Source organism: Protopterus annectens, chromosome 6.part0 (assembly GCF_019279795.1).
Source record: "Protopterus annectens isolate FY-2018-M chromosome 6.part0, PAN1.0, whole genome shotgun sequence".
Classification (NCBI taxonomy): Eukaryota; Metazoa; Chordata; order Ceratodontiformes; family Protopteridae; genus Protopterus; species Protopterus annectens.
The window spans coordinates 1,347,870,144-1,347,886,523 of record NC_056737.1 but is presented as its reverse complement, the minus strand read 5'-3'; the positions used below and the strand labels follow the sequence as shown (position 1 = coordinate 1,347,886,523).

The 16,380-nt window shown below is 37.8% G+C and overlaps 1 protein-coding gene across 1 annotated transcript in view; it reads left to right on the top strand.

The window, feature by feature from the left end:
• The window catches only part of ADCY5 (adenylate cyclase 5), a 1,187,789-nt gene that overhangs the window by 1,064,118 nt on the left and 107,291 nt on the right, over positions 1-16,380 (top strand). The window contains exon 18 of the mRNA XM_044073657.1: positions 7,389-7,593. Within this exon, the coding sequence (XP_043929592.1) occupies positions 7,389-7,593 (205 nt within the window). The remainder of the gene's footprint in view (positions 1-7,388; positions 7,594-16,380) is intronic.

Sequence of the window (16,380 nt, the reverse complement as noted above, 5' to 3'; positions counted from 1 at the left end):
CTGGACGACTGCCTGATACAAGCGGACAACAAAAACAAGTTAGCAGAAGACTTGAAAAGGGTCATTTACCTACTACAAGCCCTGGGATACACAGTCAATATAAAAAAGTCAAGGCTGATACCATCCCAAAGGATAACCTTCTTGGGTGCAGAGCTGGACACATCGAAACAAATGGCATTCCTAACAGTAGAAAAACAGGAGCAACTCCCTCTATACTTCTTGGCATTAACAAAGCAGAACCATCTAACAGCAAGAAAAGTCCTGCAAGCCTTGGGTTTCATGGCATCCTGCATAATATTGGTTCCACATGCCAGACTGCATATGAGAAAGTTACAGTGGTACCTAAGGAATTTATGGTCTCAGCACAAGCACAGCCTAGAAACCCAAATTCCAATAATTCCATGCCTGAAGCAAGAATTCCAATGGTGGGCTCAGGCCTGTCAATCAAACAAAGGATTGCCCTTCCACAACACTCAACCAAGCCAAACCATCACCACGGACGCCTCAGACCTCGGTTGGGGGGCCCACATGCTGGACAAGTGCATACAAGGTTTATGGACTCAAGACCAGCTGCACCTACACATAAATCAAAAGGAAATGCTGGCAGTAAAACTGGCAATTCAGACATTCAGACCATTTCTTCGACAAGGTCAACTGTTGATAAGGACAGACAACACCAGAGTTATGTGGTACATCAACAAACAGGGAGGCACACATTCGTACCCTCTATGCCGGATGGCAATGGACCTCTGGAATGTGGCTCTGAGTTACAACATTCAGTTACAAGCAATTTTTGTACCAGGAAAAGAAAACATTCTAGCAGACATACTAAGCAGGACTACCACGGATGCCCACGAATGGATGCTGCATCCGGACATCTTCAAAACCATTACAAGAAAATGGGGACTCCCACAAATAGACTTATTTGCATCCCCATGCAATCACCAACTAAAGAAATTCTGCACAAGGACGTACCACCCACTTGCTTGGAAGGTGGACTCCCTATCTTTCAGTTGGAAAAACCTGACAGCATATGCATTCCCACCTCTTCCTTTGATGCACAAGGTGCTATTGAAGATCAAAGAGGACCGTCCAAGGATCATTCTGATAGCTCCAGACTGGCCAAGACAACATTGGTACCCATTACTGAGGAGCATGTCTCGGGAACAAATATGGCCCCTACCCCTTGTTCCCTTGCTGTTAACACAGAACAACTACAACACCCTGCATCCAAACCTGAAAACACTGCAGCTAACTGCCTGGAATATTGCATAAGAACAAATAACCCAAATTTATCCCAAAGGGTTAAAGACGTTATCTTGGAGTCTCGCAGACCCTCAACAAGGAAAAATTATTCAGCAAAATGGAAAAGATATTCCATTTGGAGTAATGCAAAAGGAGAGAATGTATCACTGGTAAACATAGCCAACATCCTGGAATACTTGGCAGAGCTCTTCCACAAAGGCCTGTCCTATTCTTCCATTAAGATTCATGCATCAGCTATTTCAGCAGAATACGACTTGGATCCTCCAGTCTTCTCACATCCTCTGCTCAGGCAGTTTCTGAGAGGAATTAAAAATGTAAAACCACCTAGGAAGCCACCATTGCCAGCATGGGACTTGAACTTTGTACTAGAAAAATTGACACTCCCTCCTTTTGAACCAGCAGCAACAGCAGAATTACAATACTTATCATGGAAAACTGCTTTCCTACTGGCAATCACTTCAGCAAGAAGGGTATCTGAGCTACAGGCATTAATGGCAGTACAGCCCTTCCTGATCTTCCATCAAGATAGAGTGTCCATGAGAACAAATCCTACTTTTATGCCTAAGGTGGTCTCCAAAGTATCTTTGAATCAGGCTATCCACCTACCTACATTCTTCCCCAACCCACAGAACAGGGAGAAAGACTGTTGCATACCTTGGATGTGCATAGACAATTACGCTACTACCTGGACAGGACCAAGGGCAATAGAAAAACTGACCAGCTACTGGTAGCATATGCAACAGGAATGGAAGGAAAAACAATTTCAAAACAGACAATCTCTAAGTGGATAGGAAATTGCATTAGATTTTGTTACTCCTACCATGGGAAGAAAACTCCAGAAAACATCAGGCCTCACTCTACAAGGGCTACATCCACTACCACAGCTTTTCTACGAGGAGTGGCTACCAAAGACATTTTAGAGGCTGCTACTTGGAGCTCCGTGCATACATTTGCCAAGCATTATAATTTACCTTTATACTCTAGATCCCGAGCAGGTTTTGCCACTGCTGTTTTGCAAGGGATCTTAACTACACCATAATTTCTTTTCTCCTCCTCCCCCAGTTTGGCTATGGTATTCTACCCATTTGTAAGGACTGCAGATGCATCCTTGAAGGACATAGTACAGTTTTGTACCTACCATAAATGTAGATGTCTGATAGGAATGCATCTGCAGTCAGGATTACCCACCCTCCTTCCCCTCTGTGGTAATCCTAGGGTATTTGCCCATCTTGTAGCTAGCTGGGGGAATCTATTATGGTGTATTTGTTTGTATATATATATGTACATACATGCTTATTTTTGTTTGCTCTCTACTATTTGGAATCATTTGCATTTATCCAAATTTAGCCTTCCTAGAGGGCACCTGGCATCTGGGGCAAGAAACACTGAGGAAAATGGCGTCGGCTGATGCCTTTATACCCGAATAACTGCAGCTATGACGTCGGGTGAAGTGCGACACCAGCCGAGGCCAGACCCAGACTTTGGAATCCGGCCGACCGAAGGGCTGCCTGACGACAGGACAACCCATTTGTAAGGACTGCAGATGCATTCCTATCAGACATCTACATTTATGGTAGGTACAAAACTGTACTTTCTAATACATGTGTTACATTTTGTCTAGATTCAAGGTACATTTCTAGCTTTAGTACAAATAATGCTGACTATGGTTTATACTTTCAAGCATCTATTGTTCTCTTTATCAAAGCTTCTAGCAGCTGCATATTTTCTCATGGTATAAGCAGAAATTAAATATCTCTTTGTTAAATTTCCTGACATTAGCAGAAATGAAACGTCTCTTGTTAAGTTTCTAATAGCTGTGCAGATTCATGCAGTGTGAACAGAATAAATGTATTAACCCTTTTAAGCCTCGAATGCACTAAGCATGCATATTACTATTATATATTTTTCTAACAGTGGCCCATCTAATTACTAAAGGGTTCACATCTAGAAATAAAGTGGTTATAGTGCCCCTCTACTCATCACTCATTAGACCCATCTTAGAGTACAATGCCCCATTTGGGATGTACCTCACAAGACACTTCCAACAGCTGGAAAGACCACAAAAGTACCTCACCAAGAGGATTACTGGCCTCAAACATATGTGCTATGCAGCTCGATTGAAAAAACTCCGGCTGTACTCAGTGGCATATCCCTTACTCAGAGGTGATCTCTGCATGACTTACAAAGCCATGTCCAACTCAGAATTGATGGACATGCTGCACCTAAAGAAATCCAAGTCACTACGAGCCACGCGCTCTAGTGAGCTAAACCTCGCCACAACAATAAATAGAACATGCTGGAGGGCTAGATTCCTGTCACAGGGACTCCCCATGCTTTGGAACAAAATTCCAAACTACATCAGGCAGAGCCCCTCACTAACACTCTTCAAGAGAAACCTTGGCGAGTGGATGAGTAACAGAAAATACACCCCTGGGATCACTTCATTGGCTCTGCTTGACAGAGGATCAGTTAATCAATCAATGGGGTGGTGTAAGCCGACACACTCTGGCTAGGCCTATAAATGCCCTCGGGCAGATTGCCTAGTACCTACCTATGAACCTATTATCCTAACTTACTCCCCCCTTATAAATCCTTAGTTAACTCTCTACTAATACTCCCCTCATAGATACCCATGTTACTTGGGACCCGTATGGTTTGGTGTGCATGGCTAGGCTTGTAATGGTCCTAGTGGTTTTTAATAAGATATGAACTACTAGGGGAAATTTGGCCAGGTCTTTGGGGAACTTCCCCTTCTCTTTTTGATAGATGCCGTGAGATCTTTTACATCCACTTGAGCTACCACCAATTCAGGCAAATGGGACATCTGTTTAATGTTTCATCTGAAGGATAACACATTCAGGAGCACAGCATCCCCTTATGCTGCACTAACCCTCAAATGTGTTTATGTTGTCTAGAGCATGGACATGGTGCTGAAAACTGCCAGCATTGTAACAAATTCACATTGTCACAAAACAAACATCTTTGTTTCCTTTTTAAAAGAAAGTAAATTAAAGTCATTTGAGAAAACAATCCAAGAAGTAATTACAAGTAAGACCTGATAAGACTGAAAAAAGAAAGAAAATTGTTTAGCAGGGGGGCAGAGACCATTAAAAAAGTAAGAAAATCTGTTCACCCACTGATTCTGAGACTGTTTCAACAGTGTTATCTCCCCATGTTTTCATTTAATTCCCACACTGGATAGGAAAAGAAGTTGCTACTAAAGTGCCTGGAGACCCTATACTAATCAAGGTAGTGAAACTAAAGTTCAGGCAGGTGCCAGTGTTAATACTGACAAAGATATGTATATCAGCTGTACAAGAAATGCTATCAAGTACTGTATCCTGAAGCTGTCTGGGAAGGAGAAGAACCCAAGTCTGAGTCACAGGCTCTGGGAGCAGAAATGCCAGAGTGTCATCCCAGAGGTAGTCCCCATTTATGTTAAGGAGTAACCTTCACCAGGTCTCTTCCACTGCTAAGTGGATTACAGCAGACTTAGAAAATGATTACTGCTTCAGCAAGAACTCAGTAACCCTCCAGAGGAACTGCTACAAACTGACATAAGTTTGAAGTCAGGCTAGATCAGCATCTGTCTATCAGTATCTGCTGACATATCTTACAGATCAAAAAGAAAAATAAATGAATCTCTTCTTTTATTAGAGAAAGAAGAAACTTTTTTTTTTTTTTAATTTCACAGAATTCCTTCTCAGTATGTTGTATCAGAACATGAAGACGCATCCTCTCAGTCATCACACTGTCCCTCAGGATACTAAATTTTATGAAGCTGTTAGTGGTGTTGGTGATAATTATGACTAGACTGGTTAAGTATCATCTCCAAAGAGAAAACTGGTACAAGTGTCAAAAGACTCAAAATCTTTGGGAAGACTTCCAGTTCCATTTAGTAATGTTTGCGGTTTATGGGAGAGAGAAAAAGTAAAGCTACAGAAATCTTAATACATATCCACCAGTACATAGGTCTATTGACCTTTGACATGCAAATACCCTTTCTTTTTTTAACTGAATACCAGTCCCTGCTTACCCATTTCCACTGCATTTGAGGAACTGTTTTCATTAAAAATCCTTCAACTTTTTCTGCCCTTAAGTAGAGATGGTGTTTGCCTCAAAGTTTTTGAAAAAAAAAATTATAACTCTAGTCTACAAACAATAAAAGCTTGAAACTGTGAGGCTTATATGCTGTTTTACTAAATAACCCGCCTACAAAGGATGTTGGAGATGATTGATTCTCTACCTGATTTTAAAGTGATGTATGAATGAATTTCAGATATTAACTTATCTGAGTCCGTGGTAGTACACTTAGGTGCACCTGTGATATGGCTATTGCAAGATTCTTAACTGCCATGTTAGAAGTTGCATTAAGCCATAATGTTTAGTTAGATGATGCAAACCTTTCTTAAGATATTAGGGCAAAAATTCTGGATGACTCACTTATGGGTGATTGTCTTTTTGGTTCCTATAGTTCCCCACACCTCAGAACTGTTGAAGTCCTGGGAACAAAAAGGAAGATTGTAGGCTGGCAACAACAGTGTAAGTGTCCTGCTGTTCTTTTTTGCGTAAGCGACTACTCTTCTCCTAAAAGATATTTTTATAGGAAACCTGTTCAGCAGTCTCTAGCTACTAAACATCATAAATCCAAATATAGGAAGAGATTCCATATGCCTGATAATAAGACTTTACTTTCTTTAGTAAAAGAATGATCTCATGAAGTTGAAATAGTTTTGTATCCCAAGGTGCAAGGTAGTATTTTAATTAAGCTTGGTACATGACTTGCCCCGCCCCTTTTTAACAATGCTGATACTCAAATATTAGTTCATGACTCCTGCTACTTTTGTTAAACAGGAATGTAAAATTAGAATTCTTTATTTATATAGTTTCAGTGTAGTTTATGTTTTTGCTGCAAGTTTAACTCAGAGGTTTAAGGCTATAACTTGTTAATGAGATCATCCTGTAGTGGGGTTTGTTCTCTTAACTTTTTCAATTGATAAGACTCTGAGCAACTTACTTAACCAGACAGCACTTCTGGGTCACTCCTGAAAGGGGCACTTATGTTCAGTGGGGTTATGTGGTTAATAACATAATCCAGTAACAGAAAGATTTGTTTTTGTTTTCCATTACTTTCTTTAATGTCGGAACTTCGTTGCACTCTACTCAGCAATTTAATATTACCAACTTACACTTTCTTGAAAAGTTTCCAGATGAGCATGCTAGCACCAATTTCATTATATTAATACAGCAATATTTTCTTAAGAATTATTTCTAATTCGTAATATAATTAACTGACTTTGCTTCAAAGATGTTACTTGTTTTCATGTTAATTTATTTATCTGCAGAATTAAAATTGCATATTAGTTATGTTAAAATTGTGGTAGTTTTGCATTGGAGCCCCAGCTCAAGCTACCTGAATAAAGTACCTCAGCTCAGAGATTACACTTATTTCTTTGCAAAATAATGACATATTCATTTAATATTCAAAGGATTATATTGGATATTATTTATCATGTTATCATTCTAGTAATTTTTAGTTGCAATTCAAACTCAAGGTTCTTTAAGTTCACTGATTATATGGGTTTCCTTATTAAAGAATTTATATTTTTATATTTTAATAGGCAATTTTCTTTGTAAAATAGCTGGTTGCTGTTTATTGCTTAGCATATGATTTTGCTTACATGTATTATTTTACAGTGAAAGTATCTCTGCAGTCCTCTCCCATGAGTTCTACAGCTTTTTTAGATGATTATTAGCTGAATTCATTTGCCTAATGTTAGGCCAAGAGAAGACACAGTGTGGAACTCAACTCGCCGTAATTGCTTACTGGTCAGTTGCCACAATGGTGAAGAAGTGAGATTCAGAAACAGCTGTGGCTACAGTGAGAAAAACCTCATTAGCAGCTCTTTGGCATGTCTCTGAACTGTACTCTAGCTAACAATAGTGCTATAAGTATTATTATGTAATGCCCCATGCATCATCACACAGTCAGACACCCATCAAGTAGCATTTTCTTTAGTTACAGTGAAGGCTGTTACTGGAAGCAGCCCTGACTACAGAATCATTTACTGATATTACCTGTTAAGGAGTACTCTTTTCCTAACTGTTGTTTTCCTGTTTAGATCATAAGTGAAGATCAGTTTCGACAGTTAGAGAAAATAAAAACTATTGGGAGTACATATATGGCTGCATCAGGTCTGAATGACTCAACCTATGACAAAGTTGGGAAGACACACATTAAGGCTTTGGCAGACTACGCCATGAGGTTGATGGACCAAATGAAGTATATCAATGAACATTCATTTAATAACTTCCAAATGAAGATAGGTGAGTGGAAGTCTATATGTTTGACTGTCATGTTTTGATTATAGAGATATATTTATGTTTGGGGAAGTTTGTTTTGATTTTATATCACTGCTATTTATTTGGGGGGATTATGTGTATTTTTGTTAAGTAGACAGTGAAATTCAGTGGTAGTGACTGGTTAACTGACTTGCTCAGTCAGTTATTATTCAACCAAAACTGAAAGAATAAAGCTTATGTTTGAGTGAATTAGCTTGTTCACAGCTAATTTGGCCATCCATGAAGCTCTATGTTTAGCTTTATGTCAACAGTAAGTAAAAAGGGGACTTTTGTCACAAATTTATATACATATGCAGTTTGTTTTTCCAGTATATGTCTACATTAGCGGCAGTTTGAGTTGTCATGTTTTAAAATGCATTTAGAGACATGAGAGGCATAGCCATGCCTTGTGCACATCTGATATTCTAATTCTATGATACAGTGCATCCTAAAGGATGCTATTGTCATTAGGTAATTAGACACTGGACCCATACTGTTAAAAATATGAACATTCTGGTTTGAGAAGCTTTGTGAATATGTATTATATTTACAGTCATAGAATGCAGCCGACCAGTCAGCTTTTTGCAGCTGTTTTTGTCTGATACATAAAGTATGCACATTAACATTGGACATTTTACCAGTCTGATGCACTGTGATATATGACAGAAAGCTTAAGCAATTTTTCCTCCAAGCAGTAATGATAGCCTATAATGAAGCACAGATCCACCTTGTAAAATATTCTTTTGCCACTGCTAGATGTTGATTTGAATTGCTAGTGGACTGCAGCAAAATTGAGAAATGAAGACATTTCCCAAAATTTGCAGAACTTATGTTAAATATGCATGTGCAAACTGTTTTCATGGAACAGCAGCCTTGGTGAATTGGATTCAGTAAAGGAATTTGAAGTGCTAAGAATTTATTTATTTAATTAAATTTGTTCACTGCAGTCATACACCTTTTTCAAACTCAGATAGGATGTTACCACTTAAAAGGATAAACAAAGAACATGAGTAATATAATCAGAGAACCTAGGGGCATAACAGACATATCAGTCATTGTAGCATTTCAAACAGTGGACAAAATAACTGGATGACCACCAATTGTAAAAAAAGGTTGTTGGTAATGATGAGAGCTTCTTGCTGTTTGAATCAAGAAAACTGCTGTTTAGTATCAGAAAAGGTTTGCAGGGGTGTATAGTAAAGAGGGGTTTTGGTTGGGAAGAATGCAAGAAAGCATTATACAGAGGTGGAGGAAAGTGTTGCTTGGGGGTGTGGGATTTAGATTTAGAGGAGGAAATAGAAAGAAGGCTAAACAAAATAAGCCATTGGCATTTGGATCATTGAATTTGTGTCACTGAAAAGAAGGGGTATTTGGTTTCTGGTTATGGTATTGTGCATAAAGCATCAATAATGTGCTTGCTTTGTTAGAAACTGCTTAAGAGCTTTCTTGAATACCAGAAGTCCTGTTTCATCTCTACTATCTGCGAAATGGAGTAACAGTTTTTGGAACCAAGGACTGAGAATCTATGGCTGTTGCATTTTTTGGTTGATGTAAATGTTTTTAATGCAGGGGCATGTGCTGGTTGAGATCTGAAGTTGCAGAGTCTTTCTCTTGTAGTAAAATTATGCCAAGTAGGAAGAGAAGTTTTGGTTAAGCAGTTTAAACAGAAGTCAGCTAATAAGTAAGTGAGCTCTCTCTGTTTTGGGTGAGTAGCCAGTTTGCCTTTGTGAGAACTAGGTAGAAGTTTTTATATCAGGGTGCTAGGGGGAATAAAGCAGCATATTTTATTGGAAGTACATTGAAGTGCTGCAAGGTTTTTCTCTTTTTTAATTTCTCCAAGTCTTTTGGGTTTCTAATACCATGATGGAAATGGACCCCCATTCCTAAGTCAAAGTAGGATTAAAGTTCATGAAATTAGTATTGTTTCAGTCTTTGATGTTTGTCAGAAGTGCTCTTTGCATCATCTGCAATGTGCCCAGTAATGACTCCTCCTGCAATTCATATGGAGTTAGATGTATCAGTAACATATCTAAGTACGATTGTAAATTCTTTTTTATAAGACCCGTTGCTCCTACTACTACTGAAGCTGTCTGTGTATCCTTCTTCCACATCGCCCTTCTGCCTGCAAATCCTGATATTTTATGAATTTGTGTTTCTCTGTACATAAGACACTATAGTCACTGGGTGCAGCAATTTCAATGATCAATGCTACTTTTGTCTTCTTTTCATGGGCTACTACATCTGGTTTTCTCGCATTTGTTTTTTGAACTGCTGGTAATGGATGATCCCATGTGATATAAACTTCATTTTCTGTGATGCTTTGTGGCTCATGTTTCTAGTGTTTTTCAGCTACGTCAGTATTATAATGTTTACACAATCCCCACTGCAACAGTCTTGCCACATTATTATGCCTTTCAGTATACAGTCAATCTGCCATTAGTATATCAAAGCCTGCAACAAGATGTGCGACTTTTTCTAATTCTGTTTTACAAAACCTACATTTGTGTGTTTTTCCCACATGTTCAATAGACTTTGTAAACTGATGTGTACATAATCCACTATCTTGGGACACCCACATTAACCTTTCATCTTTTGGTTTAAAAATTCACCTCTCCTTAACCATTCATGCATTCAATCCTGATCAACATGAGGCTGTTCCAAGAGTTTTCTATACTTGCAACAATTGTAAACTGATGTGTACGTAATCCATTAACTTGGGGCACCCATATTAACCGTTCATCTTTTGGTTTAAAAATTCACCTCTCCTTAACCATTCCTGCATTCAGTCCTGATCAACATGAGGCTGTTCCAAGAGTTTTCTATACTTGCAACAATATTTATGCATTTTCCACATTTCTTGCCTTCTCATGTGATCCTTCATTTTATAGTCTTTCTTTTGTTTTTTTGGCACATTCAGTTGCTGCCTGATATTTATATACTTCTGGTTTGATTTCCATTCTCGCTTGATGCCGATATGCTTCTGCTAGAATAAGCAGGGACGTATGTCATCTTAGACTTGTTCTCCTCATGTTTCAAACTTTTACATTTGGGTCTTGTGAGGTCAGCAGATATGTATGACGCAGATATGATGATCATCCCACGATTGCAGATCTATACATGTAATCAATTTCGAGGAGAACCATACCTTCTTCAGAAAGGTGAATATATACTCTTTGTATGCACTGATTTTTATAAACATTTGATGAACATGAAGCATCCTTCTTGTTTTCCCATCTAACCTATCCAACACCTTTTGGGGACAGTCAGTCAGCCCAAGATGGTAAGTTATGATGGGAAGAGCAAATTGGTTTATAGCTTGGACTTTGTTCCTAGATGTCAATGCTGTTTTCAGTATTAATTTTAGTCTTTTAAAATATTTCTTACTGAATTTTATTTCCTTTTATTCATGTTTTATTGTTGATCCTTCATCAATTCACAAACATTTATACACTCCATCTTGCTCAAGTCCTTTCATATCACATTCCAGTCCCAAACTGATGTTTTCTTGGTGCTGCAGCTTTCCTGCTTGAAAGTTTGCTTTTACACATTTATCAAGGCCAAATTACATTCTTATATCATCTGAAAGAGGTTTGACCACTTGCAGTTGTGCTTTCAGTTCGTCATCTGATGAACTATACAGTTTAAAGTCATCTACAAAAAGTAGATAAGTCTTTACACTTTGTTGTCTTCTGGGAGCCAAATTGTAGCCATGAGCTAATTTGTTAAGTAGACAACTTAATGGGTTAAGGGCAAGACAAAAGAGCAATACTAATTTCATGAAATATCCCCCTTTGACTTTTATCCCTGTAATAATAATAATTTGTCCTTTATCATGCTTTAACTGCAAAGTGCTTTGTCACTGTAATGTAATCGATCAGTGTAGGGTGTGTCATATACATTTTTAAGCACTATTTTATCCATGAATATGAGATACTGTCATATGCTTTTTTGTAGTCTATGCATGCCATACTTAGATTTTTCCCCTTTTTACAGTTCTCCATTATGACTTTATTTAACAACACATCATCCTTTGCTCCATATGAGTTTCTTTTATTACACTTTTGTTCTGTTGCCATTATTGAGTTTTTTTCTTAATATCTATAAACTCTGTCAGCATCAATTCCAGTGTATCGTTTATATGTTGTTGGAAGGCAAGTTATTGGTCTACAGCTTTTAGGATAGCTTGCAGGTTCAGTGTTAAGTAGGAGTGTTATTTTTCATGTTGTTAACCAGGCTGGTGTCTGTTCAGGGTGCACATGTAAATAGTTCTTACTCATGGCAAAATCTGCATGCAAAGATGTTAATAATTTTAGCCAGAAGTTAGGCACTGCATCTGAGCCTGGGGTTTTCCAGTTAAGAGTTTTTTTTAACTTTGTTTTAATCTCTCTGGTTGTTACTTCATCCTATTTCATGTCCTGTACTTTTGAACCTCTTATTCTTTCTTTTATTTCTTTTGTCCATTTAGTAATATTTTATGTTCCAAAAAATCTTCAGATATTTCTCCAAAATATATCTGTTTCTTCTTTTTTTGGTTGTGTTTCAATTCCTTTTGTCTTGTTTACCAGTTCTCTATAAAACTTTTTTGGGTCATCAATAAATTGTTTATTTTGTACCTTTCCTTTATATTTATCTGCATATCTTGTAAGTTTTTCTGCCTGTGCTGATATTTTTAGTTTATGATTTGTAGTAGTGCATGATAGATCCTGATCTGTTCTGATACTGCACATTGCTTTTATCACATCTGTCTTTCTGAGTATTTTTGTTGATCTGTTCCCTCTTCCATACTATTCTAACAGTGACACTTCTTGCATTAATTGCTTTAGAGTTTTCTCTGTTCAATAGCTCCATGATGACATTCGATTTCTCCCCTTCTTTTCCCATTACTACCCCTGTGTGTTTGTGGTAAGACTTTACCTGTTATTAATTTAGCTGCACAGTAGTTAGGGTTGCTACCTTTTGTGGCTAAAACTGGAGTAAGGCCACACCCCTGGCCTAACTCATAACCCTCCCCATTCCCACCTCCTTTTCTGTCCACGGTCCATCCATTTTGTGATGTCATGCCTGCTTTCAGCCAATTTACTATGCTTTTCTGTAAAAAAACATAGTAAATCAGCCACTTTAACAAACGCCAGTAGTCTGTTTCTTTTTTTGAAACAGAATACCAGAGTTTGCCCAGTTCTTTCCGGACTACCGGAGAATCAATTTGATTTCCAGATAGTCCGGAAGAAAAATGGATAGGTGGAAACCCTAACAGTAGTATATCCTGTTTACTTCCATTATATTGCATGGATCTCTATGGACAGTCCTAATTACTGTGTTCATTTGTTTTATCAGAAATCTAACTTTTTGGATTTTATTGACTTTTTGTAGTTTGTTCTTTCATTGAACTTAATATGTCTGTCCGTCTCTATTAAATTAAGCAACTCTTCTCTTAGATCATTGTCTTCTAAACTGAGGGCACATTCTTTGTTCTCCATTTCCTGTGGGCTTTCTATAGAAAGTTCCAAAGCATTTTCCTGTGCCACATTCCCTTCAGTTTCATCCTGTGTCATCCGTTGCTCTTTCATATGGGAACTCACTGGCCTGTCACGCCACAACATTGACTGCGTCAGAGTTGCCACAGTTTTCTGTTCCATCCCTTGCTGTGCAACTCCAGCTGAATGTTTTTACTGGTTTTGTATGAAAGGCTCCAAAGTATCTTCATATGGCAACTGATCATATGTTTCTTGCTCCACTGGTTTCTCCTTAATTTGGGGATCCATTACTCTATCCTGCTGAGGTGTTTTCTGAGTTAGATTTTCTACACTAAATTCTTCACTTCACAGGTACTCCATAACCTCAATTTCTATTTCTTTAAATTCTCCATTACTTTGTTTTCTTATTTTTTTGTATTGCAAAATTGTCCATGTCTGGATGCCTTTACATGTATTTCTCTTCAAATATCTTTGGTGCTGCTCTTTTTCTATTGATTAGTTTTGCTTTCTTCTTTGCATAAATATTCCACCATATTAAATTTCTTTTTTCTTCCCCATGCCCATATTTCTTCTTCAGATGTCTCTTGATCATCCTGTTTCTCTTTACTTTGGGGACACATTTCATCATTTCATCATGTTGTGATGTAACCTGTGTTAGACTTTCTACACTAAATCCTTCACTTTGCAAGCATTCCGTAACTTCATCTTCTGTTTTTTTAACTCCTACTTTACTAATCTTTTATTCTACATTCCATTTTTGTGATCTAATTTTTTTGTTGTGAAATTTTCCATATCCGGATGCCATTGCTTGTATTTCTCTTCAAATATCTTTGGGGCTTCCATTTTTGTTTGATTAATTTGTATTTCTCCTTTGCATAAATACTGGACCATATCAGATCTCTCTTTCTTTCATGTGTCAATATTTCTTTTTTATACCTTTCAAAAGACTCAGGATTTTGTTCTTTATATTTTCATACTTCCTCAGATGCTTCTTTTTCCAAACAGATCAAGTTTTTTTTTTGTCTATGTAATGTTTTTCATAAATATGTTGCATTAATGAACACATTTTTTTATTTGAAGCTTCAACAGTTTTTCTTGTGGAAGTATTTTTCTTTCTGCTAATTTCTCTCTCAATCTTTTTGTGTATCTTCTGTCTCGAAATTTGGGGCTTCTTGCATAATGGTGACAATACATACATTCTTTGTTATCCTCAATAGTACACTCTATCGACTTTATGGCTGTTTTTTGGCACATCAGTTTTTGGGATTTTTGTGGACTGCTACTTCCTAGCTTTATTGTCGGAATGGTCTTGAAGATTTTACACTGTAATTTTTTCCAATCCTGGCACCAGTGTTCCTACCAGGATTGGACACTTTTTATCTTAGGTCTTGTACAGCCAGCTATCTTTTTTTTATTTTTAACCTACGTCTGTCCATGATATATGCTATATAAAATACAGTCTATATATCAGTGTAGTCTTGGTGAAATTTTGTGAAAAACACGGTCCACCTCTTGAAGGTACTCACCAAGACTTCAGGATGACTTCATTTCCTGCAATACTACTTTCCTTTGTTTGCTGTCTTATCATCTCGCCATTCTGATCTGTATTATGTGTAAAGTGTATGTGGCTGAGTAAGGAGCATGACTTTACTGATACTTTACTGACTCTAGTGTCAGTGGCACAACAAGTAGCACACTAGCCTTTGGTGCAAAAGGCTGTGGGTTCTGTTCCCACACTAGGGAGATGGATTGCTGACACTGCAGTGCAGCTTAAAGAGGGGGTGCTGAACTTCTGAGTGTCTCACCCTTCTGATGAGACATTAAACTGTGGCCTCATTTGCCTGAGTTGGTGGTAGCTCAGGTGGATGTAAAAGATACCATGGCAACTATTAAAAAGATTTGTGAAGTTCTCTGATGACCTGGTCAAATGTTCCCTGTAGTATAAGTACCACCTTGGGTCTCCTCTGTAAACAGGTTCCTAGCCCAGTAAACAATGGATAAATAAGAAACATATAACTTTCCTTCTCATTGGTGATAGAAATTGGGGAATTTTCAAATGCCAGAATAGAATTTGGTGTATTTTCATTTTAGTTTTGTTAATGTGCAGTTGGACATTTAAGTTCTGATTCGGCCATTGTCCAAGGTATTTGAATACCATAGTCATTTCAAAGGGGATGTTGCTGTGGTCTAAAATTGATAGGTTAGAAGAGGAGAGTTTAATGTTTGCCAAAACTTTTGTTTTATTTAGATTAAAAAGTCTTCTTGAGTTTAATCCCTTTGTGATGGATACCAGGTCCTCTTGCAGTTGTGATGCGATGTTGGTCCTGGAGGAGCTTGATTGATAGATGACCATGTTATCAGCATACATTAAAAATGGAAGGTCTGGGATTTCTGAGGGCAAAATACTGATATGTAATAAGAAAAGTAAATGGAAAGAACAGAACTTTAGGGCATACCTTTTAGTGGTGGCAGTTGAGAATGAGGACCTGATTTTTATGTTGTAAAACCAGTTGAATAGAAAATTGCTGAACAGCCAGGAGGCTTTGCGGCTGATACTATGTAATCTATTAGAGCGGTAGGTTGTGATCTACAGTGTCAATTGCCGTGGTAAAATCAGTGAAGATGATACTGGTCAGTAAACCTCTATCTGTAGCCATGAGGATGTCGTCAGTGAGAATCTGTCATCATGTTTCATTTTGACCAAAACTCCGCTATTGAGGGCAATGACATGTTGTTTGCGTATGTAAGAGGAAGGCTGGTTGTACAGTAGTTTTTCAACAACCTTTCCTAATGCTGGAGGTATTGAAATGAGCAAATGAGGGAATAAATGAATGCTCAGTACTTCTGATTTCTGACAATCACCCTTTGAAATATTCACTGTTTGTTTTTTATGACCATCTTCTTTCTGCAGTAAAATATTGAGAATGTTTGTATGGGCTAGTAGGTGTGTAGGCATAGTTAATACAGTATAGCATTTGATGTTTAAAAAATGAGAGAGATCAAAAACTTTGTTGCATTAACCATTTGAAATATTGGGACCCGCTCGAGTGAGTCCCAGAATATGGAGACTGAATGGCCGGAAGAATGGACTTCACATGTACTGAGTCCAAAATGCCATTTCTCATAATATCCCCTTTTCTCTGAGGTATGGCGATCTTGAAGTTGGTATTTATAAGTTTAGGGGCATGGAGGTTGTGGGGAGGGGGCTTACGCCCTGCAGAAAGAAGTTTTAAGAAGAGAAATTTTTGAGATTCGCTCTTTTCTTGTGTTTTCTATCTTTTTTTTTTTTTTTTCAGCA